The 21,322-nt window shown below is 36.9% G+C and overlaps 4 protein-coding genes across 11 annotated transcripts; 1 reads left to right on the top strand and 3 right to left on the bottom strand.

The window, feature by feature from the left end:
• Window positions 1-371: 371 nt before the first annotated feature.
• On the bottom strand, window positions 372-8,976 carry LOC107226055 (DEK domain-containing chromatin-associated protein 4). 4 transcript variants are annotated; one of them, XM_046732880.1, is made up of 12 exons: window positions 8,814-8,976; window positions 8,338-8,396; window positions 7,790-7,986; window positions 7,630-7,703; window positions 7,230-7,307; window positions 4,668-5,137; window positions 3,767-3,920; window positions 3,491-3,661; window positions 2,801-3,298; window positions 2,500-2,644; window positions 2,188-2,419; window positions 372-1,528 (listed from the first exon to the last, which is right to left on the bottom strand). In XM_046732880.1, exons 2-12 carry the CDS (start codon window positions 8,361-8,363, stop codon window positions 970-972), a joined length of 2,604 nt encoding a protein of 867 aa, XP_046588836.1. In that variant the 5' UTR covers window positions 8,364-8,396; window positions 8,814-8,976; the 3' UTR covers window positions 372-969. The 4 variants fall into 4 exon arrangements, with proteins under 4 accessions (XP_046588836.1, XP_015522217.2, XP_046588837.1 ...); XM_015666731.2 differs by having other exon boundaries at window positions 3,767-3,923; XM_046732881.1 differs by lacking the exon at window positions 8,338-8,396 and having other exon boundaries at window positions 3,767-3,923; window positions 8,814-8,971.
• A 597-nt stretch (window positions 8,977-9,573) lies between these two features.
• LOC107226056 (26S proteasome non-ATPase regulatory subunit 11) lies at window positions 9,574-12,575 on the bottom strand. Of its 2 annotated transcripts, XM_015666733.2 has the most exons (5): window positions 12,480-12,575; window positions 12,057-12,370; window positions 11,572-11,966; window positions 10,695-11,019; window positions 9,574-10,621 (listed from the first exon to the last, which is right to left on the bottom strand). In XM_015666733.2, exons 2-5 carry the CDS (start codon window positions 12,363-12,365, stop codon window positions 10,391-10,393), a joined length of 1,260 nt encoding a protein of 419 aa, XP_015522219.1. In that variant the 5' UTR covers window positions 12,366-12,370; window positions 12,480-12,575; the 3' UTR covers window positions 9,574-10,390. The 2 variants fall into 2 exon arrangements, with proteins under 2 accessions (XP_015522219.1, XP_015522218.1); XM_015666732.2 differs by having other exon boundaries at window positions 12,057-12,537.
• Window positions 12,576-13,264: 689 nt separating this feature from the next.
• LOC107226058 (transformer-2 protein homolog alpha) lies at window positions 13,265-18,361 on the top strand. Of its 3 annotated transcripts, XM_015666737.2 has the most exons (6): window positions 13,265-13,426; window positions 14,629-14,897; window positions 14,970-15,135; window positions 15,900-16,117; window positions 16,208-16,317; window positions 17,699-18,361. In XM_015666737.2, exons 1-6 carry the CDS (start codon window positions 13,412-13,414, stop codon window positions 17,722-17,724), a joined length of 804 nt encoding a protein of 267 aa, XP_015522223.1. In that variant the 5' UTR covers window positions 13,265-13,411; the 3' UTR covers window positions 17,725-18,361. The 3 variants fall into 3 exon arrangements, with proteins under 3 accessions (XP_015522223.1, XP_015522222.1, XP_015522221.1); XM_015666736.2 differs by having other exon boundaries at window positions 14,629-15,135; window positions 17,112-18,361; XM_015666735.2 differs by having other exon boundaries at window positions 14,629-15,135.
• LOC107226054 (biogenesis of lysosome-related organelles complex 1 subunit 1) lies at window positions 18,070-19,712 on the bottom strand. 2 transcript variants are annotated; one of them, XR_006903073.1, is made up of 5 exons: window positions 19,429-19,712; window positions 19,269-19,341; window positions 18,985-19,202; window positions 18,656-18,889; window positions 18,070-18,484 (listed from the first exon to the last, which is right to left on the bottom strand). XR_006903073.1 is itself a non-coding variant. In XM_015666730.2 (4 exons), the coding sequence occupies exons 1-4, from the start codon at window positions 19,487-19,489 to the stop codon at window positions 18,807-18,809; spliced, it is 435 nt and encodes a 144-aa protein (XP_015522216.1). In that variant the 5' UTR covers window positions 19,490-19,712; the 3' UTR covers window positions 18,553-18,806. The 2 variants fall into 2 exon arrangements, 1 of the variants encoding a protein (XP_015522216.1); XM_015666730.2 differs by lacking the exon at window positions 18,070-18,484 and having other exon boundaries at window positions 18,553-18,889.
• Window positions 19,713-21,322: the final 1,610 nt, after the last annotated feature.

The following is a 21,322-nucleotide window of genomic DNA, read 5'->3' on the forward strand; positions in this document are numbered from 1 at the left end:
GTTATACTTTGCTTAATTACGATTCACTGAATTTCAGATCATTCAACAACTGCAAAATAGCATTCTCTTCGTAATAATGTATTGTTAAATCCATGTTACGACTTTCATCCTCATGAATCCAATAAGTAACTTTAAAGTTTGACCGCGTCAATGCGCGTGGACTTAATACTCCGCAGATATAAGGAAATTTCTCCAGGTAGCTAGATTTCTTTTGTTTACGTAGACAGATTTCTTCATGTGCAATTTGAAATAATAATTTCCAAGTCGTACAAAAGCTTTCAACTATTGCGAACATTATAACGAACTGAGCTATAATTATCGTAACTTGGATAGGTAAACGATGGGTATATGAATAACGAAGGTAGCGATCATATAGTTATACATATTTTATTGATTACAATTAATATACGTACTAAATAATTCATCCTACGTGTAGATATTTATCTTCATTATTATAATTTTAACTAACAGTACAATGAATTATTGACTTAATTTATATGAAAAGACGGTTTAATATTTTTGCTACATAACACTCATTTTCCATCCAAGGATAGTTTGTTGAACCGATGACACGCACTTTAGAAGAGTCAAACTTAAACGAAACACCTAGAAATAAGAAACTCCGATGCTTGTAGTATGACTTAAAAACCTTGTATACCTCCCAATTACTATCGGAGTCTAATACCATTTGGGGTCTTTTGAGCAATTGGTGATTTAACCCGCGGTATTTTTTTTCAGATGTGATTTACTCTTGTGTTTAACCAGATACTTCCCTCTGTTGCTATTAAGAATAATTGTTTATGATCAAACACGGCACAATTTTTCCCACCAAATTACATCTTACAGATCCCTTATGGAGTAAATTAGTAACATAGATATTCCACTGGATAACATACAAAATTTCATTCATACCCATTACTAGCATCCGTTAGCTACACTGACACATCGCTCGTCAAAATTTGAATCCACTTATTTTTCTACCTTTTCAAGTTTCACCTTTGCTTCAGACTTTTTAGCCGTTATTTCTTTCTCGTCTCCCTCTTTTTCATTAGCTTCCCTTTCCCGCTCTTTCTCCTTGTTGTGTAATTTTTTTTCGGAATTACGGAAACGGTCGTATCGCGAATCTTCGTCATCACTTGATTTCGTCCCAGGTTCAACTTCCTGCAAAATATCGCCCAAGTCTTTGTCAACGTCGTCCCAAATCTTGTCTGTGCTGTCCCCTTGGTATTCATCATCGTCGTCCTCTTCACCTGCCACATCTTTGTCAGCAACTTTAGCAGTTTTCTCCATCTCAGCAGATCCTTTATGATCAGGTTTAGCGCCGTCGGTATTTATAGCATTACTCGGAGATACGGCATTTGTACCGGTAGCCGAAGGTGCCGTAGCATTATTTGCAGTTTCACTTTTAACGCCTTCAGTAGATGTCGACGTGTTCGAAGTTAAACTCACATTGACAGAAGAGGAAGTTTGTAGATGAATCCGTTCCGCCTGACGTCGTAATGCTTTGTCGTCATTATCACGAACGTACCTGAACATAATTACGCACATTTATATAAAGATATTGTCAAGTTTTTCTGCATGGAATTGTATACCTACAATGCAACATACACGAGTACAAAGTGAATTTCAATCGCTGTAACCTATCACAAACTACGCTCTATAATTTTCAGTATGATTTCGATAATACTTCTTGAGATTTGCATATAAATTAGAAGTCAATTCAAACGCTCTTGAAGAATTGATCACCATATGCTTATCTTTCATGCTGCAATTAAATAGTTTCACTTTTTTAAAATTATAAATATCAACAAAACTCCATCAATAATCACTTGACAGTATTTGACAAGCTGAGGTGGACTTTTAATTTTTGAAATAAGAATAAAATAAGCTATGTTTACGCAGCTGTAGTTATTTATGCATTGATTATTAAATCGTCTATGTTTTAAAGAAATACTGAAACTTTTTCCCCTCCATTTTGCGTTATAATCAAATAGTCATTATTCAGGCACAAGCCTAATTGATTTTATTTGTTCAACAACATTTTTAACAACTCACCCTCTCATCTGGTTGTAGTTGAAATAAATCTATAGCAACTTGTGCAGATGTATAATTAAATATGAATATAATATGTATGAATCTATGTATTTATATGTATAGGAAAGTGGTAATTAAATCTTTGAGGTGTACCGCTTTAAGTGACTTCGCGTGGAGCAATGAAGCGCAACAGCTTGCTCTCCGTTGTCGCTTCGTGGCAAGTAAACTTTGCATAATTCACAAAATTGCACTTCGACTCGCTTTATGTATTCGGCTCCAACTTTAATCATCTGCTTGTTCTTGGGTTTCTTTTCACCATCTCCAACCGCTTCACCCTCTGGTTTTTCTTTTTTCTTTTTTTCCGCAGCATCTTCGTTTTCTTCAGCTGTTTCAAATGTATATTAATAGAAAACCAAATCTTCGATCGAAGTTAGCTATGTATTTGATCATATAATCGCAACTCACCATCTACGTCTCCAACTGAATCTAATGTCATGAAGTTGTCCAAGTTAACTTCCTTATCGTCGTCATCAGGACCACTGGACTCTCCTTCTCCCTCGGCAGCATCCACACCTCCATTACCAATTCTTTCATCTAGTACACTCTTTCTCTGAAATTGATAACACACACTGTCGTGAATTAGGATTTATCACTCCATTTAACGAGACGGAGTTTTATCGATTTACTCAGATATTAGCAATATTATTATTGAATATCAGCGAAATTACCAATTTAGTCATGATCTTTAAGCACATAAATATTGTACCTTGATGTGGTCCAGGGTGCAGACGTGACTTTCGTAAAGCATAGGTGATCGGAACTGGATCCTGCAAACGCGGCAAAACGGCGTGAGAAAACTCTTCATTTGACGATGAGATTCTGACAACTGATGCACCGCCTTGAGCGATCGATAATTCAGTTTACAAATGGGACAGAACATCGTCCTTGAAGGCAATGTTCCGCGTTGCGCGTCCCTTGCTTCTACACGCCGCTGTTCTTGTCGCTGAATAACACGCATTCGAGCTAGTGCTGCCTTGTGTCGAGCAGCAACACGTCGCATGGCCGCATTATGCCGCCCGGAATAGAGGTGGAGAGAATATTCCTTGAAAGTTATGCTGCGATGAGCACAATGTGGACAGTTTAACTTGATGAACCGCCTTCCGTCTGCGCGTCGAACAGGTTCGTCTGTAGCAACCCCTCGCCCATGACCTTCTTTGTCTTCCTCATCACCCTCATCATCCTCTACTTCGTCTTGTTCTTCCGGCTATATTTCAATGGACAATACCTTATTAATTAGAATGTTTGGGTTACATTTAAGATCACTGCGCGCCTAATTTGTTTGGACTATTGTAAAATCAGTACAGCAAACTTTCAAAGTGAGGGGCATCCAAATCTTGAACTTATCATAAACATATTGAGATTACCGAAGATTATTATTTTACTGCAAGTAAGTTACCTGGTGCTTTCCATCATCATCGTCCTCCTTTTCCTCCTCTTCTTCTTTATCCTCCTCATCTTCGGTGTTTGGTCTCTCTCTTTCTCTGTCCAATTTCTCCTTCTTTCTCTTATCTTCTTTTTTCTTCTTTTCCTCCGCCTCCTCTTCCTCATCTTCATCATGCTCTGGATTCTGTACAGAAATTTTGATGTCAAAAATGAAACTGATGATTTGTCATACTTTTGTTAACCACCAACTTAATTCACTTATTAGGGTTTCGGTACATTTTTACTTTACCTTTTCATCGTCGTCCCAGTTGCTCTTGTCGTCGTCATCATCATCATCGTCTGAGAATGCGGCATTGATAGCTTTGGCCATTTCTCTGTCCTTGTCCTTAACACTGGCGCCCACTGAAGAATCCTTTTTACCTCCGGAAACCCTAGTAGTACCGCTACTAATGGCACAGCAATTTTTCATTGTCATTTAAATTACTCTTTTTTTGTTAACATTTTTTTCTCACCATCTTTCTCATGCTCAATAATCAAAATTTATTCTTTGCTGTTGAGGGACAGCTAACTTCGCGACCTTATGCTTATGCTCTTTCGTTTTGTCCAAATCAAGGCCTTTATTATCGTATCATATGAATAATCGTAAGTATTTTTCCATCTTCTCTTGTACATATTTTGAACTTAATATGGCATCACACAGCACGCGTTCGTTTGAGAGCATATCGTCACAGAATTGAATCAGATGTAAAATATAATTTCGTAATAATGACGCTCGTTCTAAGCCTTCAATTGTATGTACTAACAAACTTTTATTTCTGTTAAACATCGTTGATCAAAGAAAAAGAGTTGTTGTTATATTATTTTCGGTTTTGTGTTTTTTTCGTGAGAAATTAGCTATCACATTTCAATGCTAAGTTGATCTAGCTAGTTGAACGTTGCATAGATGTACTGAAGTCATTTGATTAATTTTGTTGCCAAATTCGTTTTTATAACGAAATTAAAATTAATTCATCTCTCAGTAGGAATTCTACTTCATTTTCGTTCCTGCATCAATTTTTTTTTTTTTTTGCTTTCTACAGTCTATTACATCTATATATCATTGTCGATCGTCATCTCAGATCATCGACCATAAGGTGCTTTTTCTAGGAAGGACGTAGATCGGTCGATAAATGATTTGGCTAGTTAGTTACCTCCTGCGTATCTTTGTCGACGTCATGCGGACTCGTTGAATGTAGTCTCGAGACCTTGATGCCATCAGCTTGCGGCGATAATCAAGAGACTGCAGAGTTCGCTTGCGAGCCAAAATTGCATCAGATCTAGAGCTGATACGATGAAAGCCCCTCCCCCCTCGGGTCGAAATGCGGCCCCTGTATCCACCGGATTGGTGTGATATTCGACCACGACTTGGGGTACTGTATCGCGGTGCTGAAGGGGGCGGCATCTGGCTCTTACGAGAGGGTGGCGGAGGTGCGTACCCACGCGAGGCTGAATGACGCTCTTCAGATCGATGATACGTCGAGGTTCGATCGCTCGGTCTCTTGCCCCCATCCTCGTATACACTTGACGACGACGATCTCTTGTTGTCATCGTAAGTTGGTGCCGCAGATGAGCCACCGTATGACGATGAGTACCTCTGCGAACTCCCACCGCTACCACCTCCCTGCCAAACGAAATTCAATTGTGCTCCACTGCCTCTGCCACTTTTCTTTGTCCTCTCTCCTATCACTGTTTTTTATTTTTTTCTATTCTCCATTTTACTGTATCGGTATTAGTTCATAAAATCTTTTTAGCTATTTTTTTCAGCAGAAATGGTTGTATATTGGCTTCTCTCCTTTAGTTATATTATTACGACAATGCCAATCTCTCCATATTAACCATATTTAAATCCGATATTTTGATGTTAACTTCTGTTTACACCTCATTATCCTTTGACCTTTGATGAAAATATGGCAAAGGATTGTTCCATCTTTTTTATTTTTATTTTTTTTTTCCCTGACAGACGAGTAGCTGTGATAAGTGTTACCATCCCACATCAATGGCAATGATTCCCATCTCTGGGTACCAGTTTTCAATGATCTATACGATATCTATTCCTGAGAGTATCACACCATTATGGCTTCTCATGAAGTCTAATTCGTAACTATTCAACAGGTATTCAATTTATTTTTTCCTCTCTCTCTCACCTTTCAATTTTATTGTGCTGACATGGAAATTGTATGCAGTGTTAAGTTTGTCACATAATGATATTGAAGCTTCTTGTAATCATTGAAAAGTGAAGTCATTGATGAATAAAGAATTTCAGTTTTATAATCATTTATCAGAATAACATTTGAATCAATGCCAACGAAACTGTCTACGAGTGGATTATTGCTTTGATTTAAAAAATTTAGCACACGTAAGTATTAGGAAGAAATGGTTTAAGCATAAAACTGAAAGATGAGCGATATATATTTATTTTTGTAGTAAAAATTTGATGTATAATTTGGAAAAATGATACTCATTCAGAATAGATTCGTTATTTATCGACGTTTAATCAGTTTCCTGTAGGATCCATTACGCATTGATGTCTGCAGCATATTGCTTGATATTGACTAAGTGATTTTTTGTTATACCTTGCCGATCAATTGCAGCTGACACTTTTCGATGCCATGGTATCGTCTTATGGCATCAACAATCTACGATACAATTGGCGTTATTTGAAACTGTTTATTTTTACAGGTATCTATTCATGTGGATAATAAGTGACTGCTGGTAGGCAGTTCAGCTCTCAATGCATTGCAGTCGTAGATTAGAGGGTACCGTGATTCATAAGTTGTTCATGTAGACATATAGCATCGTTTAACTTTTGTTGATTTGCCGCATTCTGCGAGCAATCTCCCAACACAAAAACAATTCACATTCGAGCAGCGGTTGGCTCGTCGCTTGAAAGGAAAGCACCAGTACTAATAAGTATTTGATCAGCGTTCATCGCCTGACTAATGGCTGAGTGCACTCATTTTCATTCAGAATCTATCACTACAAGTTACTAAAATTCTATTGTCTCATATTTATACCTACAGGGTGTTCAGCAAAATTTATATAGGCTAAATATCTCCAAATTTTCCAAGTATTACTGTCCGTAACGGCTAAATAGAAAAAAATAAATAAATAAAAAATATATATAAACAAATACTATCAATTTTTTTTAAATAAATCATTTGAAAATCTAAATAAAATAAAAAGGACCCATTTTGTACATAAATGAAAATAGTTAAAGTTACAAGAAATGAATATCACATTCGTTAATGTCAAAATCTATCAAAATATATCTTGATGCAATTTGAGAAATCAATGCTTTCGAGGTCATTTTAAGAGCTATTGGAATTTCAGACCTGCTGTGCACCCTGTTTTGCCATCTTGCCGGTATCTCTTCAATTTAGTCCGTTGTTTCTACTTCTACATTTTTTTGGATTTCACGAATTTTCTAAAGCATCATCAGCTGAGCATTAGGAAATATTTTCTTCATATTTCCACAGTCAGTCTAAATCATTTTAATGGTATATCAAAATTCCGACTGATAAGTGATAACAATAATTTCATCTTAAATTTTCACGAATATAAAATAAAGGAATATTGTTATCCCAGACTATTTTCAAAAATCTCATGTAAAACTGACAGTAGAAAGTGCACTCGAACCACATTATTTGACAAATCTTTATTAACGTTTGGTATATCTTCCCAATATGTTACATAATGCAATAAAATTTACATACCTGATACGAATCAGTCCTCAGTCTTTTACGATTGGATTCACTCGACGATCTATGTTCATCTCTGCCAGAATAAGAATCCTATTGAGACAAAAGCAATTGAATCAATTGACAAACTTACATTCCTTTTAAGCTGTAATGAAAGAGGACTGATATGTGAGAATTTTGATGAATGTGCAAAGCACAGGTTCGGTTATAGGTACTGGCTTCGCAATTTCAATTCCCCAGATAAAAAAAAAAAAAAAAAAAAACAGTTATTCACACAACAATGGATATGCAATCCGTTCGAAATGAACCCGAATTTATTGACCAACATCAATTGGCAATACTTGAAATCTAAATTAATCCAATATCCAAGAAACCCATCATAGCAATTTCCTCATTTTAATCTAGAAACACTTACACGACTGCTTCGCTTGTAGCTGTTAGAATTATCGCCTCTTCCTCCCCGGCTTGAGTACCGCTCAGATCCTCCGCCTTTGACAAGCAGTAAAAGAGCATATTAACCATAGTGAAATTGTATGAAATGTCTTTGTCATTTAATGATGTCTAAGTTTACTTACCAGAGGCATATTTTGATCTCGAATCATAACTTGGTGTGGAGTAATTAAATCTTCCTCTGGATGTGGAATAGCCTCCGCCTCCTCTGCTTCCCATCCCTGTCGTCGAACCTCCACCCCAATCTCCCCCACCCCCACGTCCTCGATACGAACTGCCACCTCGGGAACCGAAGCCTCTTCCTCTTGAGCTCATGCTTGAGCTATCAAGATAAATGGTGGATATGAGATAAATTTATGCATGACTTTACTTTTTCCTTCGAAAGGATCCTCTTTTCCATTTTCTAATACTTTTCTTCTCACCCAGTACGTTTACTGTTATGACAATGATGTCTTTCAACGTTACATGTCTTGATAAGAGTCCAAGGAGAATAGTTTTCGTCAAGGTTTAAGCATGAACCCAGTGATGCTGTTACACCTCATTTATTGTTAGATATGTGTAATGAATTGTGTTAAAGTGGGTTGATTACGCTGATTATATCTCGTGGATGAAGTGTGAAATTATTTTTTAGCTTTCTTTTTCTGTTTGTTTTCGTATTTAGAATATTACTAACCTATATTTGTTGTATCCATAACTCATGATTACAGCTTACCGACGATGACCCGAAAGAGTCTACGGATAAAATAGTAAAAATGTTACACAACGATTCAGAGATACCGATGCAGAGTTACTTCGACGAAACTGTAGCTTGTCGGTGTGATTTTCTCGGTTGACTATTTGCGAACAGAAACAAAATTTTGCGTGGTACACGGAAAGGCGGATGGGATATATCCGCATTTTTCACAAATGAACGTTACTTAAAATCGAAAACTGGGTTAATTTTTTTTCACCGTAAAAATTGACAGTAATTTCATTGCTACGCAATATCGAAAAATCGATAGTATTTCTTGCGCATACACACACTGGCGTTATCTAGCAAGTTAATGAACGCGAACATTTTTTCGTTTGCTGAAAACAAATTTCATGGAATATGTATGTAGTTCTTTTTTTTATAAAAACACATAAATCGTGAGTGAAAATGACGCTTACCAAGTAGATATATTAAACTTCGGTACTTCTAATATGTAGGACGATAGAAATTTAATTGTTAATTATTGCAAATGACGCGTTGAACCGCTTCCTCCTCGAAATATCTTTCCGTGCGCACGAGATACTAGATAGATGTAAAATGGCTGAATCCGCGGCAGATGCGGCGTCGGGTGTGAAAAGGATATGGAAGAGGTTGGACAAGGGAACGGAATTTAAACCGGAAACATGACTGCTCTACATTCTTATGTTTCCTGGTACTTAAAATCAAATTTTCGCTACTTTTTCATCAAAATAACCAAATGAAACTGCTTCACTTATCCTTTATTCAGTTTTTGCAAATATTTTTCTCGCTCCATTTCTCCGAAGTTTCTCACTAAACACACGATGTCGCATTGTAATAACATTTAACATTTATTTTTACATTCTTGTACTTATTATTTCCTTTTGCCCCATCATTTTATTTTCATTCAATTTAGTGATACGCGACGCATGCATTAATTAACACGTTTTGGATCCTTTGGTGAAAATGGTATCAATTGAAATTAATTCTAAATAGTCGTACTTACCAGCAGCAGAAATTAACGAGTCGTATTTGTAAATTTTCAATCCAAAATTTGACTTCGGCAATTGTATGGAAGAATTAACTGCTGTTTATTAAATTCCCTGCAGAATAGTGAAAATATTTCTAGGGTTGAAAAACGAAAGAAAATCAGCAATGAACGAGGTGACGAATTTTCTTCTTTAAAGTAGGTCACGTCGATTTGGTTTTTTATTATTCATTTATTAAGAAACCATCAGTTCTTCACGTTTTATAGATATAATAATGTGTTGTATGTATACTATATTGAGTACATAAGTACCAACAGATAACCATCATTAATCGACTTTATAAATCAAATCTCAAACGATGAGCTGGTTTATTGGCAACGGATTGAATTTATTCAGTTCAAACGATCATAATTTATTATCAAATTTGTTTTGTTTTTCCAATTATCGATTTTAATGATAAATGACAAGATGTTGCTGATATAGTAGTCTATTTTTGCAATAATTAACGATTATATTACTGGTGTGGAACACTCGCTTGAATCGATACGTTCACACGACGTAAATAAAAACGGAATTATAAATATATACTTTCTTTCTTAGAGATGATGTTATATATTGTTTTGTCGGCGAGATGGTTGTAATACAGTTTGAGTAAATTCATTGTCATGTTGTTCAATTTCGATCGTTATAAAAATGCAAATTATACCAAAAGTACATGGGAAGAAAGTATTAAACCCAATAACGTATTTTGTATTTCAATTCGTACGTTCCTGGCAAAATTTGAAATGCAAATCATAGGTATTGAGAATAATTTAAGGAATAATTTGTGGTTTTTTTTCCCACTACTTGCGTGAGTTGAAACATGATCGTCTGGACCAAACTTTAATTAGTAATCAGTAGGTGAATGGAGTTAATTCGTTTAATATTTAATGACAGCATCTAATCATTAATTGTAGTAATCCGTAGTAGCAATTATAATAATGGTAATATTAATAGATTTTGCTTATACAAATTTTTAATAAATAGGGCTAGGTGAGTTTCTTAGCTTTCTGGTACAAAGTATCGACTACTTTGCCCATACTATGTAGCGTGTCCAGAGCAATCTCGTACGTTTTGTCTCTTGGCGTATCCTCAAACACGATCAAGACACCTTCTCCTTGATCCAATACACCTCTCAGTTTCTTGTCCAATATCATTTGTGATAATTTCTTTTCTACTTGAGCCAATGGCAGTGATATACACGAAGCTATGTGACCCACCTGTTTAAATGAATGAATTGATTAATTATTCATTGATGAGAAGCGGTTCAATTAATGAAATATTGACATTAACCTGCACACGCGAGTAGGGCTCGACAAGACGACAAAGATTTTGTTCAAGCATAGCGTCGTATAGGGATCCTAAGTGCGCTCTGACTATAACATCTTCCTCAAGTTGTTGTTTGAAGTCTTTAACAGCTATCTGAAACTCTGCCAATGATCGTCTGTGGCTAGCTTCGGCAACAGCTCGCATAGCATCAAGATCACGACCGGCATATTTAACGGCTAGTTTACCAGACATTATAGATTGAACATCTTCTGGGGTGCGTAACATTATTTTCGACAAAAGCATGTATTTTAGTGCTGTCAAAGCCTTGGGACATTCAACACTGTCATATCTGAAATCAAATAATTATAAATCTACAATTTGTTCTCTGTAACCAAACAAAGAACTAAGAATCATGATGCCCCTGAAGTTGGTAACGCTATTATAACGATTAACTGTCCAGACAATCGTTATATCATAGTTGCAGGATTGTCTGAAACTTAGTAGATCATAATAAGGCAAAATGTATTCATATTTTGAGAACTCGACTACTTCAAAGTCACTATAAACTTGCAAAATAGTAATTTTTCGCCCCAATGTTTCGTTACGCTAACATTACTAACTTCAGCCTCACTAATAACGAAAACAATGATGTTTTGTGCAACAATATATATTCGAATCAAGAAAAATTTTATGCAATAATTTCTGTTTTCTGTCAACAATTTCTTTGTTCACTGCCATATTCTTCAAATAGCTACTAGATATACTCAATGAATCTAGATTAAATCTCTCAGTGTCATTTTGTGTTTCAAATTTTAACCGGCCCAATGCTTCTTGGGTATTTCAACAGTGCACTGAAGTTAGCAGGAATTGAATATGTGTAAATATAAAAAACTATTTATACCCTTCGAAAGCTTCATAAAAGTATGAGTAGGCAGTCTTGAAATCTCGCTCATCAGCAGCGTGCAATATCCCAGACTGTAGATCTAAAGCAGCTTGCATTTTTGGTGGACAATAGATGGCATTGGCGGTTGTTCTCGCACTTGTTAACGCCGCCCTAGCTTTAGCCAGATTACTAAGTGCATGATAGGTTTTACTTTCGAGCAGTTGGACCTCGACAAGAAGCTGTTTGTCGTCAAGTTTTTTCAGCTCTTTAAGGAGGGCTGAACCAAGTTGAAGAGCTTCGCCGAACATCCCGGTGTCGAAATAAAGCGCTACTAATCGTGCTTCTAGAGATTGCCTCAAGAACGTTCTCCGCTCTTCCTTCGCCCATTCTATACACTCTTTGCATAATTGTACCTGAAAAAATGAAAATTTAACGTGTTGAATTAGGGAGAAATTGGAAAACTGAAAAGTACAGACGCTTCGAATTCAAGAACTGATGTATACCTCGATACCGATACCAGCTTCCAAGTCGAGGAAAAAATCTACCAGAGATCGGACTAGCTTAGCTGCCTTTGCCTTGCTGATGAGGCTGAGAAAGGGTCGAGTGGCTTTAATGAGGTCTGCTAATTCCTTGGCCTTGCCCTCCTTTTTGTAAAGTTCACCCAGGTGAAGGATGCCTTGTTCCTTCACCCTAATATTGTCCTCGTCATCTTCGGCGATCCCGATACTCGGATCTGAGACGATCTCGTTAAGGAGTGAAATTCCCTCACTCCTGTTCGTCATAGATACTGCTTGGGCACGCTCGAACAGCATCGCACCTGCCATTTCCGAAAAGACTTTATATCGTTCACCAAATAATTAAACTACACTCAAAGGCTGATTATCAGAAATCATAAGACTTGGGGGATGAATGAAATTATCTATTACTTCCTCTTTGCACACGCACGACCCGCTTTCTGTTTTGTCAGGTTCACACTGCCTTTTCGATTGTCTATCCTACAAGTTCGTGTCATGCTGCTACGCGAGTCAAATAAATAATCATGTTTTTCAGATCTCGATGGCTGTGCAAAATAATGAAGATGTATTTTTACTTGGGTAGTCAGAGTAGCCGCCCTTCGTCAGCCAATCGCATTCCAGGATCAATCGGAAACATTTAACATCTAACCAACCAACAACTACTAACCTGATTTTAATTCGGTAAAATATACTAAAAGGTTTCCCTTATGTTTCGTGAAACGTACGGCCGATATTTCCCTGATTCAAGTTAGGCGATCATATTACGAAAGAAAAGTACATATTTGATGTATCCATGAACTGTTTCGATTCTGAAAAATCTTCCAATAATCCTTCCACAAATCCACTATAAATTATTTTTACATATTTCGGATCAACCCTGAATTTTACTGATTTCAGTTTACGATTGTCGCGTTTGATAGCCTAGCTCTATAAGAAAATTCATTACATTAAATTACGTATCGGGATTACATTATACTAATTCTAGGTAGATTTATAACTATACTTCGAATTATTACTTGATTGATGGATTTTGGTTGGAATAGGAATCTTGTGAATAAACATCGTATTTCAGAATTACGACAATACGTGTGGTATTTGAATTTTCTGCAAAAATACCGAAATGTCTTGACTTTTCAACTCTCAAATATACATATACAAATTCTTAGTTACCTAGCAACGCCGGATGTTGAAAACTTTTCATACACGGTTACGGTTTGTGTATTTCCGCCCGCTGGAATCTGTTCGACGCCATTAGTGACGCGCGGCTCGGCAATATTTTAGGCCGTTTATCCTTTAGTTTTTGGTCATTTGTATAGTTATTTTTTAGGTGATAAGTCATCACGATGAGTGACATAGAGGTGAGTTTGCTATACCCGTGTTGAACTTCAATCTATATTGTTAATAAACATATTTTATATCAATGAAAGTTCAACTGTAGTCGGCGGTTTGTTGTTTGATCAGTGAAAACCACGCAACGAGTGCCGTTATTGATTTGTAGCCGCTTTACTCCGTAGCGAATTTATCTTTTATTTGGATGTTGTCTACAATTATCAAAACTAGCTTTAAACATTCATTAATATCAAATCCTACCCGGTAGAAAAGAAGTACAACGTATACGACTTATATATAGTTATTAACGCTGCGTCCCTCCCGGTGCTCAGAAATTTAGCCACCCTACAAATTGAGACTAAAATTCTTATCATGCGCCACGTGCCTCCGTCTCAAATATACACAGATAAATTTTAACGTGCGGTGTTATAACCACTCAGATTTATGTATGCATATATAGTTACGTATGTACGAGCTGTGAGATATTCATATATATAAACACGTTCATTTGTACATGCTCATGTGTAAAAAAGAACACAAACTATTTCGTGTTCTATATTAAGATTATTCAAACTGCTTATACGCATTAATCTAGCGACCAAATTTGCAAGTCACAAGTATATCAATTTAATCATAACCGGAATGAAAGCTTCCGCAAGAGCAGAAATTATATTTATAACAATGTTACGAACCTCGTTTTTCTGTTTGCATTATCTTTTTCATCTCTAATCTGTCGCCAATCGAAAGCATCTTTCGTAAAGTAGTTTTAAATTGCTGGTCATGAAAGAACTAAACAAATGTGAATTATTTCCTGACAATCGGTCAAGTTATTATTTTGCCATTGCTGTTCAGAGGATGTAAATAACCTTTTAAGAAACTTGGTGATAACAAATATGAAACAGAAAAAATACATGAGCTGCTAAATGTAAAATTGGCATCGTTCCACTTTTCTGTTCAATTTCAATCCATCATTGCTATCACATTTTTTTTATTTACTTGTCCTTGACATCTTACTATATTTAGCAGTTTCCAATAAAGATGGTGTTTCATTACCTCAACAGCGCACCGTTTCACGTGTAATTAATCCTTTTCTATTTATTTCTATAATTACTTGAATGCCTTTGTTGCCAAACTTAATGTCAAATTCCAATCCTACCTATCAGTGAATATCTATTTGAATTGCACTATTTTTCATTATACACCACAAATAATTATGAAAATTTAATTACAGCGAAGTGGTAGTCGCAGCGCTAGCCCCAGAAGGCCAAGAACAGCAGATGGAGGACCGAGAGATTCGCGTTCCAGATCCAGATCACGCAAGTCAAGGGAAAGGAAGGAGAGTCATCGTCCAAACAAGGACTATTCAAGGTCAAGGAGCAGATCAGGTTCAAGAGGTCGTAAACCGTACCGTACCAGCAAATACACAGGGGCTGGACACCGAGGAAGCAGCCGCAGTCGCAGCCGCTCGCCCTATCGGGGTGGGCGCTACTCTCGCAGCAGGTCTCGTTCGTACTCGCGCTCGCGCTACTCTCGCGAGAGAGACAGGAACATTTACCGATCGCACTCCCGCAGCCCCATGTCTTCGAGGCGGCGCCATGTCGGTAACCGGGACAACCCCTGCCCCTCCCGATGCCTTGGTGTCTTCGGCCTATCAATCTATACGACTGAGCAGCAGATTCATCAAATCTTCTCCAAATATGGTCCAGTCGAACGAGTGCAAGTCGTCATTGATGCCAAGGTACTAATACTGTTTCTTTACTTTATCAAAAGGTTCTGCTATTGTTTCTGATATATTCCTTTAGTTTTCGTGAATGTGATAATTTATTTCTTTGTATTTTATTTCTTTGTATTTTATACCCTCTTGGCTTTTATTTTTATTGTAATTGGCAGGAGGAACAGTAAAAAGGTTTAGGCCAGAGATTTAGAACATTCGCCTGTGAAGTTTGCGCGATCATGTTAAAGGCATCTGGCCACAACTCACTTCTTTGAACGTTACTTCTCCTTTCGTTAGTTTTTCAGAATATACACCATTGTTGCCATTCGGTAGCTATAGGACTATAGGACTATGCAAGATATAGAAGATTCAAGAATAATCGATCTTGGTGGTATTATACGAAGGTTGTAGAAGACGACCTACATCCAAGTCCAACTTTCAATTTTTTATTTAAATCTTTATTTTTTACAATGGTTTTTTTTTTCTTTTTTTTTTTCCTCTGATGGTAGGGAAGTTGCGGAATTAGAGATACATTTTTTTCCACTATAAATCGACACCCAACATTTGTGGAATGTCAATTGCATTAGATTATTACTTCATTTCTCAATTTGTATCAAAATTCTTACCAACTCTGACAAAAACTTCATATATCAGGGATTGTGCAGCTTCCCAGATAAACAAATACTTCTGTCATTGTTGAACTTGTCTTTTCAAAGTCCATATGTGGTCTAGTATGAAAGACTGATTAATGGAGGATGGCCGGTTGGTGGTGAATGAACGTGTTTCAGACTGGACGGTCGAGAGGCTTTTGCTTTGTATACTTTGAGTCATCTGAAGATGCTAAAGTCGCCAAAGAACAGTGTACAGGAATGGAGATTGATGGTCGACGGATACGAGTAGATTTTTCTATTACTCAACGAGCACATACACCAACTCCCGGCATTTATATGGGGAAGCCAACTCATTTGCATGATAGAAGTTGGGAAGGAGGATCCAGACGTAGAGAGTAAGTATCAGTCCTTGATAAAATGCCAGAAGATGAAGCATCTATTTTTCAAAATTAATGATATTATATAAATTGTATTTTTTAAAACAGAGGGAGTGGATACAGAGGAAGCCATAGGAGGTCACCCAGCCCTTATTATAACAGTAGTAGTCGTCGCCGCACACGCTATGAACGGTCAAGGTCACGGTCATATTCGCCCCGTAAGTCTGATCTAAAATTTTCTTACTGAAAGTAACGTAATTACTCTATAGACGCAACTACGTCATCCTCATGGATTGGGTGTCCACAGAAATAATTACTTCGTACTACTACGATACAGTTGAATAAATAATATAGTGGCATAAGTTATCAAAATACTAGAGTTTCACAGGATGGAACAACTGGCCAAGGCAATGGAAGTTTCCAGCAAACATGATCAAGTTCCACTTCCAGTCTGCTGTAATAATGTTTTTAGTTAAACCATTTTCTGCAATTACAAATCATTGGTTGTATACTAATTTTGAATTCACTATTTTTAACGTCATCATTTTACGAAAACTCCAATTTTCTTTATATTGATTTATCCACTTCATTCACAATACGTGTAATGCAGTAATTATATTTTCTTTCTATGTGCATGAAAGTTTTCTAGCAATTCCGTGATTTGAATATGAATTGTTGAGGGGCATTTTATTGAATAAACTTGAAGAAATAAGTTGAACTACATTGTCTGAACAGATAAGTTGGGGCACATGATTGATGAACGTTCATAGAATGGGAATAATCGCTATAGGACCGCTGAATGTTTTAATTTTGTGTGGACACCCTAGATTCTTTCATTAACACTTCGACAACTTTCATTTTTGGGAGTTTTTGGCGCTATTACGAGTTTCTTAACTGAAGATCGACGCAGAAGCATCCGAGGAATGCATCTAATGAAAGTAGCGGTAGTAACTAAGTGCAATCATTGACATAAGTCAAACAATCATTGTTTTTGTTGCTTAATGAATTTCAGGTCGATATTAAGTGACGCGAGTGTGACGTGAGAGGCCAGGTGTTGGGAGCCATTTGTGTGACTTGATCCTTTCACCTCCCTTACCCCTAACTAGACGGGGGCCAATAATGCAAACGCTACATTCTAACAAACGTATGACCATTCTCACCTTGCTCTAGATCACAATGTATATATCGCTGTATTGCGATGTAGAATAGCATATTTTTGAATATCAGTTAGTGAGCAGTAGGGTGAGAATGGCCCAGAAAAACCTTACTTCCATTATTCATCCATGGTTTTTTTTTTATTTTATTTTATTTTATTTTTTTTTATTGCGGTTTTTCCCTTCGTTATGGTTGTAAGGTTTTAGTTATTTTATCGTACGACTATCATGTAAAGGTTGGAATACGATTATTTCACTTTTTGGTTCAACTTTTATTCGTTCGATGTTTTGATGCTTGAGGTTGTATTCCAGCTATTTGTCAATGTACTACCACGCCGTACGAGTGGTAATAATTTGAAATATGTGGTATTCTTAGTAATTTACTACAACAAATAAACCTGAAAATTCGATATAGATTTCTCTAACACATTTGTTTGTTTATAAGGTTTTGAATCAAGAGGTATTGGATGATAGAGGGAAGTTTCAAGTTTGACTCTGAAAAAAATGAAAGGTTTTGAAAAGAAAAATTGAAGACAAGATTTCTGAAGATCTTTCTCTTGCTCGAATGAATTTCAAGATCCCACGAAGGTCTTTCGCGCTTGTGACAAAGAATATGATCCGAATCCGATTCATTTCCGGCTGAGAAGTCTCAAGCCTAGAGGAGCTGCAAGAGCAGTAGAGCAAGCTTCAAGACAGAATCAGAATCATTGGGCATCAGGCCCCTGGCCAGGGCAGGTCGGTGGTAGTCGGGGGTGAAACAGGCTGAAAAAGTTTACGAAAATATTCAAGAATCGCCGAAATTCTCCTTTTTTTTTCTTTTCCTACGGGAAAGTACAGCCATTTCAAGTTTACACCGATCATATTCTTTATCAGTTGAGTTGATTTGGTTATATACAAGATACCCCACAGTAGAAGAACTCATCGATTGATTACAAATAAATGAATGAATAAAAAAATAAAACTAAAATTATCCGCGACTTTCCCATCCCTCCACCATCCCAAAACCTCTAACTTCCTCTAAAACCCCTAAGAACTTTGATTTTGTCTAGACAATAAGTTAATTGCTATTTCCTAAGCTAGTCAATAAATATTGACTTTCATATTGTAACGAACCGTGTTTTTTCTTTAGTCTTTATTTACCTAGTCCCCAACCATTTTTTTTCTTTTTTTGGTTTAATTTCTGTGAAATGTTATTTAGCACCTGTATCATTACGAATTGTGTCATCTACAGCTGAAAAATAATTCAATATATCTCAGTTTAATTTTGGAACTAGGAGAATAAGGATTATTAACATTAACTTCATTTACAACTTGTATATATTTATACTCTGGCAACTGATTGCATTATACAAGAAAATGTTGATGCCATGTACCAAGAAAGGGTTTGCATAAACATACTCACTGGTGAGATATGTTGAAATTGCACAATAGAGTAATAATACTCGCATACACCTCAAAGTCTGTTGTTATCACCTTTCCTCTTTTAATGAGTTGAGTAAAAGATGCATTTCCACAACTTTGGTAGATGTGTATCTTTCAGAAGTAAATTAATACTAATTTATAGATTGAGGATTAGTAGGACGTGAAGGCTCGTTGGGTGCTTGTGTTCCTTGTGCTTCCTGGGTTTCCTGGGTTGCTGAAATTGAATAAGTAACATTACAGCCATATCTTATTTACAGTAAGTCATGGAATAAGAATTTAAGTGAGATTATCTTCTTATGTAATACAAACCTTTATAGGAATATTCTAGAGCAGTGGCAATTGTTCTCATGTCACCTTCTATACTTCTTGCCCAATTTTCGGCATCACCAATTTCTTTTAGAGCACTAGAAAAACTTTCGACCAAGTTGAGCCAAGCTTGCGTCTGCTTGGCAAAACTGGTTGCGCTATGCTGCAATTGTTTAGCTTCTGCATCCAATCTCTTTTGATTCAAATAAGCCTGAGCAACCCTGAAGGAAGAAATATTGAAATTAGTGTATATAAAATCAGCTTGCATTGGATCTCACGATACTCACCCAACGTTCAAATGATCAACGAGAGCTTGAGTCAAATTATTTGCTGCCTGAACGGCTTCCTTGCGCTTTTGTTCTGGACATGGTGAAAATTTTGTGATTTAATTAGTCACACGAAAAAAAAAAAATTGAAATAAATTGAAAAACGAGGTATTTTTTTTACCTTGCCTTTCTTTTCTAGCTGAATGTTTGCTCTGGTGTTCTTTCACAATTGATGACAACATATTGAATGAGAATTATAGTAGGACGTTGGGGTATATTTTTAATAATTGTTTTATTCTTGTTAGATACGTTGTGATTCAAACACGAATTACAGTGACAGATGAAATAACTGGATTCGAATGGGATAAACATGTAGATCGCGTACTCCGTGTGTAATGTAATGATATTAGATTGTATCACAGTGTAATCTTTCTGACTTGCGTGCAGACACCATATCATTGAGTATGGAGTGTACAGGAGGGCAGTCTTAGGGTTATAAAAACTGAGCTGAGTGAGCTGATTTTAGGTATACCTAAGGGTGGCGCTGTTGACCGTAAGTTGCACAACTAACTGTGTAATACCAGGTAATACCACACATCACGTTCGATGTTGTGTCAATCAGCGCCACGTGTTTATTTCATGTACCCTTATTCACCTACAGAATTTTCGCGATTTTGAAAAGTGCTGGGATCAGTTCCTTGGTGCACTATTCCAACGTAATTTTGCGAAAGAAATCGATTGGGCGCAGTCCGAATACGATGCGAGCAACTGATAAAAAGTTACAGCCAAAAAACCGGAACGTGAATTTTTGCCATTTTCCAGCTGGTGCTATTTCCGTCGTAGAGTCTCGGCCGTTGGTTCTACGCTCTGTTTGCTGCGTTTTCTGAGTTCCTGGGGATCCAATTAGTCGGATAAGGGTCATACAGATCGATTCTGAGACGAAGAATTTTCGGCTGAAAAAATGAAGAAAAAGTAAGGCTAACCCGAAGAGACCCGCTCTTGATGGCGACTCGTCATCCAGTCTTCTCCACTTCCTGTTTCCCACGTTTCTATGTTGCTGCTTTCTTAGCTTTATTCGGCTTTCTTTTCGTTTCTTTTCTTTTTCGCTTTTTTTCTGACATTGTCTTCGCCGTCTTTCTCTGTTCTATTCTCCGTTCTAATTTTTTATCCCTAGATCTTAAATAGTAATATAGAACTAGACTAAGGTTTTGGAATTAAGACTTTGCTTATTTTTAATTTTGCAATAATGTTTGCCAATATTGTCATGGGAAAGATGATAAATAAACCATTGAACCATCAAACCCCTTTGCATTTCTGTCGAGAATTTTCGCGATTTTGAAAGGTGCTGGAATAAATTCTTTAATGCACTATTCCGACGTAATTTCGCGAGAGAATTCGATTGGGCACAGTCCCAACACGCTGCGATCAACGCATCAAAAGTTACAGCCAAGAAACGAGAACCTTTATTTTCGACATATTTCAGCAGGTGCTTTTTCCTCCGTAATTTCTCCCCTGTTGATCCCACACTCTTTTCGCTGCGTTTTCTGAGTTCCAGGTGGTCCAATTAGTCGGGATATGGTCATATAAATCAAATCTGAGACCAAAAATTTTCGGCCCCAAAAATGAAAAAAAAGGAAGGCTAACCCCTTTGCATTTTTGGCGAAAATTTTCGCGATTTTGAAAAGTGCTGGAATAAATTCTTTCACGCGCAATTCCGACGTGATTCTGCGAGAGAAATCGATTGGGCGCAGTCCCAACACGCTGAGATCAACGCATCAAAAGTTACAGCCAAAAAACGAGAACCTGTATTTTCGACATTTTTCAGCAGGTGTTTTTTCCTCCGTAATTCCTCTCCTGTTGATCCCACACTCTTTTCGCTGCGTTTTCTGAGTTCCAGGTGGTCCAATTAGTCGGGATATGGTCATATAAATCAAATCTGAGACCAAAAATTTTCGCCCCAAAAATGAAAAAAAAGTAAGGCTAACCCCTTTGCATTTTTGGCGAAAATTTTCGCGATTTTGAAGAGCGCTGGAATAAATTCTTCCATGCACAATTCCGACGTGATTTTGCGAGAG

The sequence above is a fragment of the Neodiprion lecontei genome, chromosome 2 (genome assembly GCF_021901455.1).
Source record: "Neodiprion lecontei isolate iyNeoLeco1 chromosome 2, iyNeoLeco1.1, whole genome shotgun sequence".
In the NCBI taxonomy this organism is placed as follows: Eukaryota; Metazoa; Arthropoda; class Insecta; order Hymenoptera; family Diprionidae; genus Neodiprion; species Neodiprion lecontei.

Bases quoted from the DNA above. Each gene is read 5' to 3' on its own strand.
- LOC107226054 (XM_015666730.2), bottom strand. From the start codon at position 19,489: ATGTTGTCATCAATTGTGAAAGAACACCAGAGCAAACATTCAGCTAGA. The intron at 19,342-19,428 runs GTAAAAAAAATA...CACCATGTCCAG, and splicing joins AGCTAGAAAAGAAAGGCAAG to AACAAAAGCGCAAGGAAGCC. The intron at 18,890-18,984 runs GTTTGTATTACA...ATTCAATTTCAG, and splicing joins TCTAGAATATTCCTATAAAG to CAACCCAGGAAACCCAGGAA.
- LOC107226056 (XM_015666732.2), bottom strand. From the start codon at position 12,377: ATGGCAGGTGCGATGCTGTTCGAGCGTGCCCAAGCAGTATCTATGACG. The intron at 11,967-12,056 runs GTATACATCAGT...TCATTTTTTCAG, and splicing joins AAGCTGGTATCGGTATCGAG to GTACAATTATGCAAAGAGTG. The intron at 10,622-10,694 runs GTTAATGTCAAT...TCATTTAAACAG, and splicing joins AGCCCTACTCGCGTGTGCAG to GTGGGTCACATAGCTTCGTG.
- LOC107226055 (XM_015666731.2), bottom strand. From the start codon at position 8,363: ATGAGTTATGGATACAACAAATATAG. The intron at 7,308-7,629 runs GTAAGTGTTTCT...TTGTCTCAATAG, and splicing joins GCTACAAGCGAAGCAGTCGT to GATTCTTATTCTGGCAGAGA. The intron at 3,662-3,766 runs GTAAAGTAAAAA...ATTTCTGTACAG, and splicing joins ACTGGGACGACGATGAAAAG to AATCCAGAGCATGATGAAGA.
- LOC107226058 (XM_015666735.2), top strand. The intron at 16,118-16,207 runs GTAAGTATCAGT...TTTTTAAAACAG, and splicing joins GGAGGATCCAGACGTAGAGA to AGGGAGTGGATACAGAGGAA. The intron at 16,318-17,698 runs GTAAGTCTGATC...TTTGTTTATAAG, and splicing joins GTCACGGTCATATTCGCCCC to GTTTTGAATCAAGAGGTATT.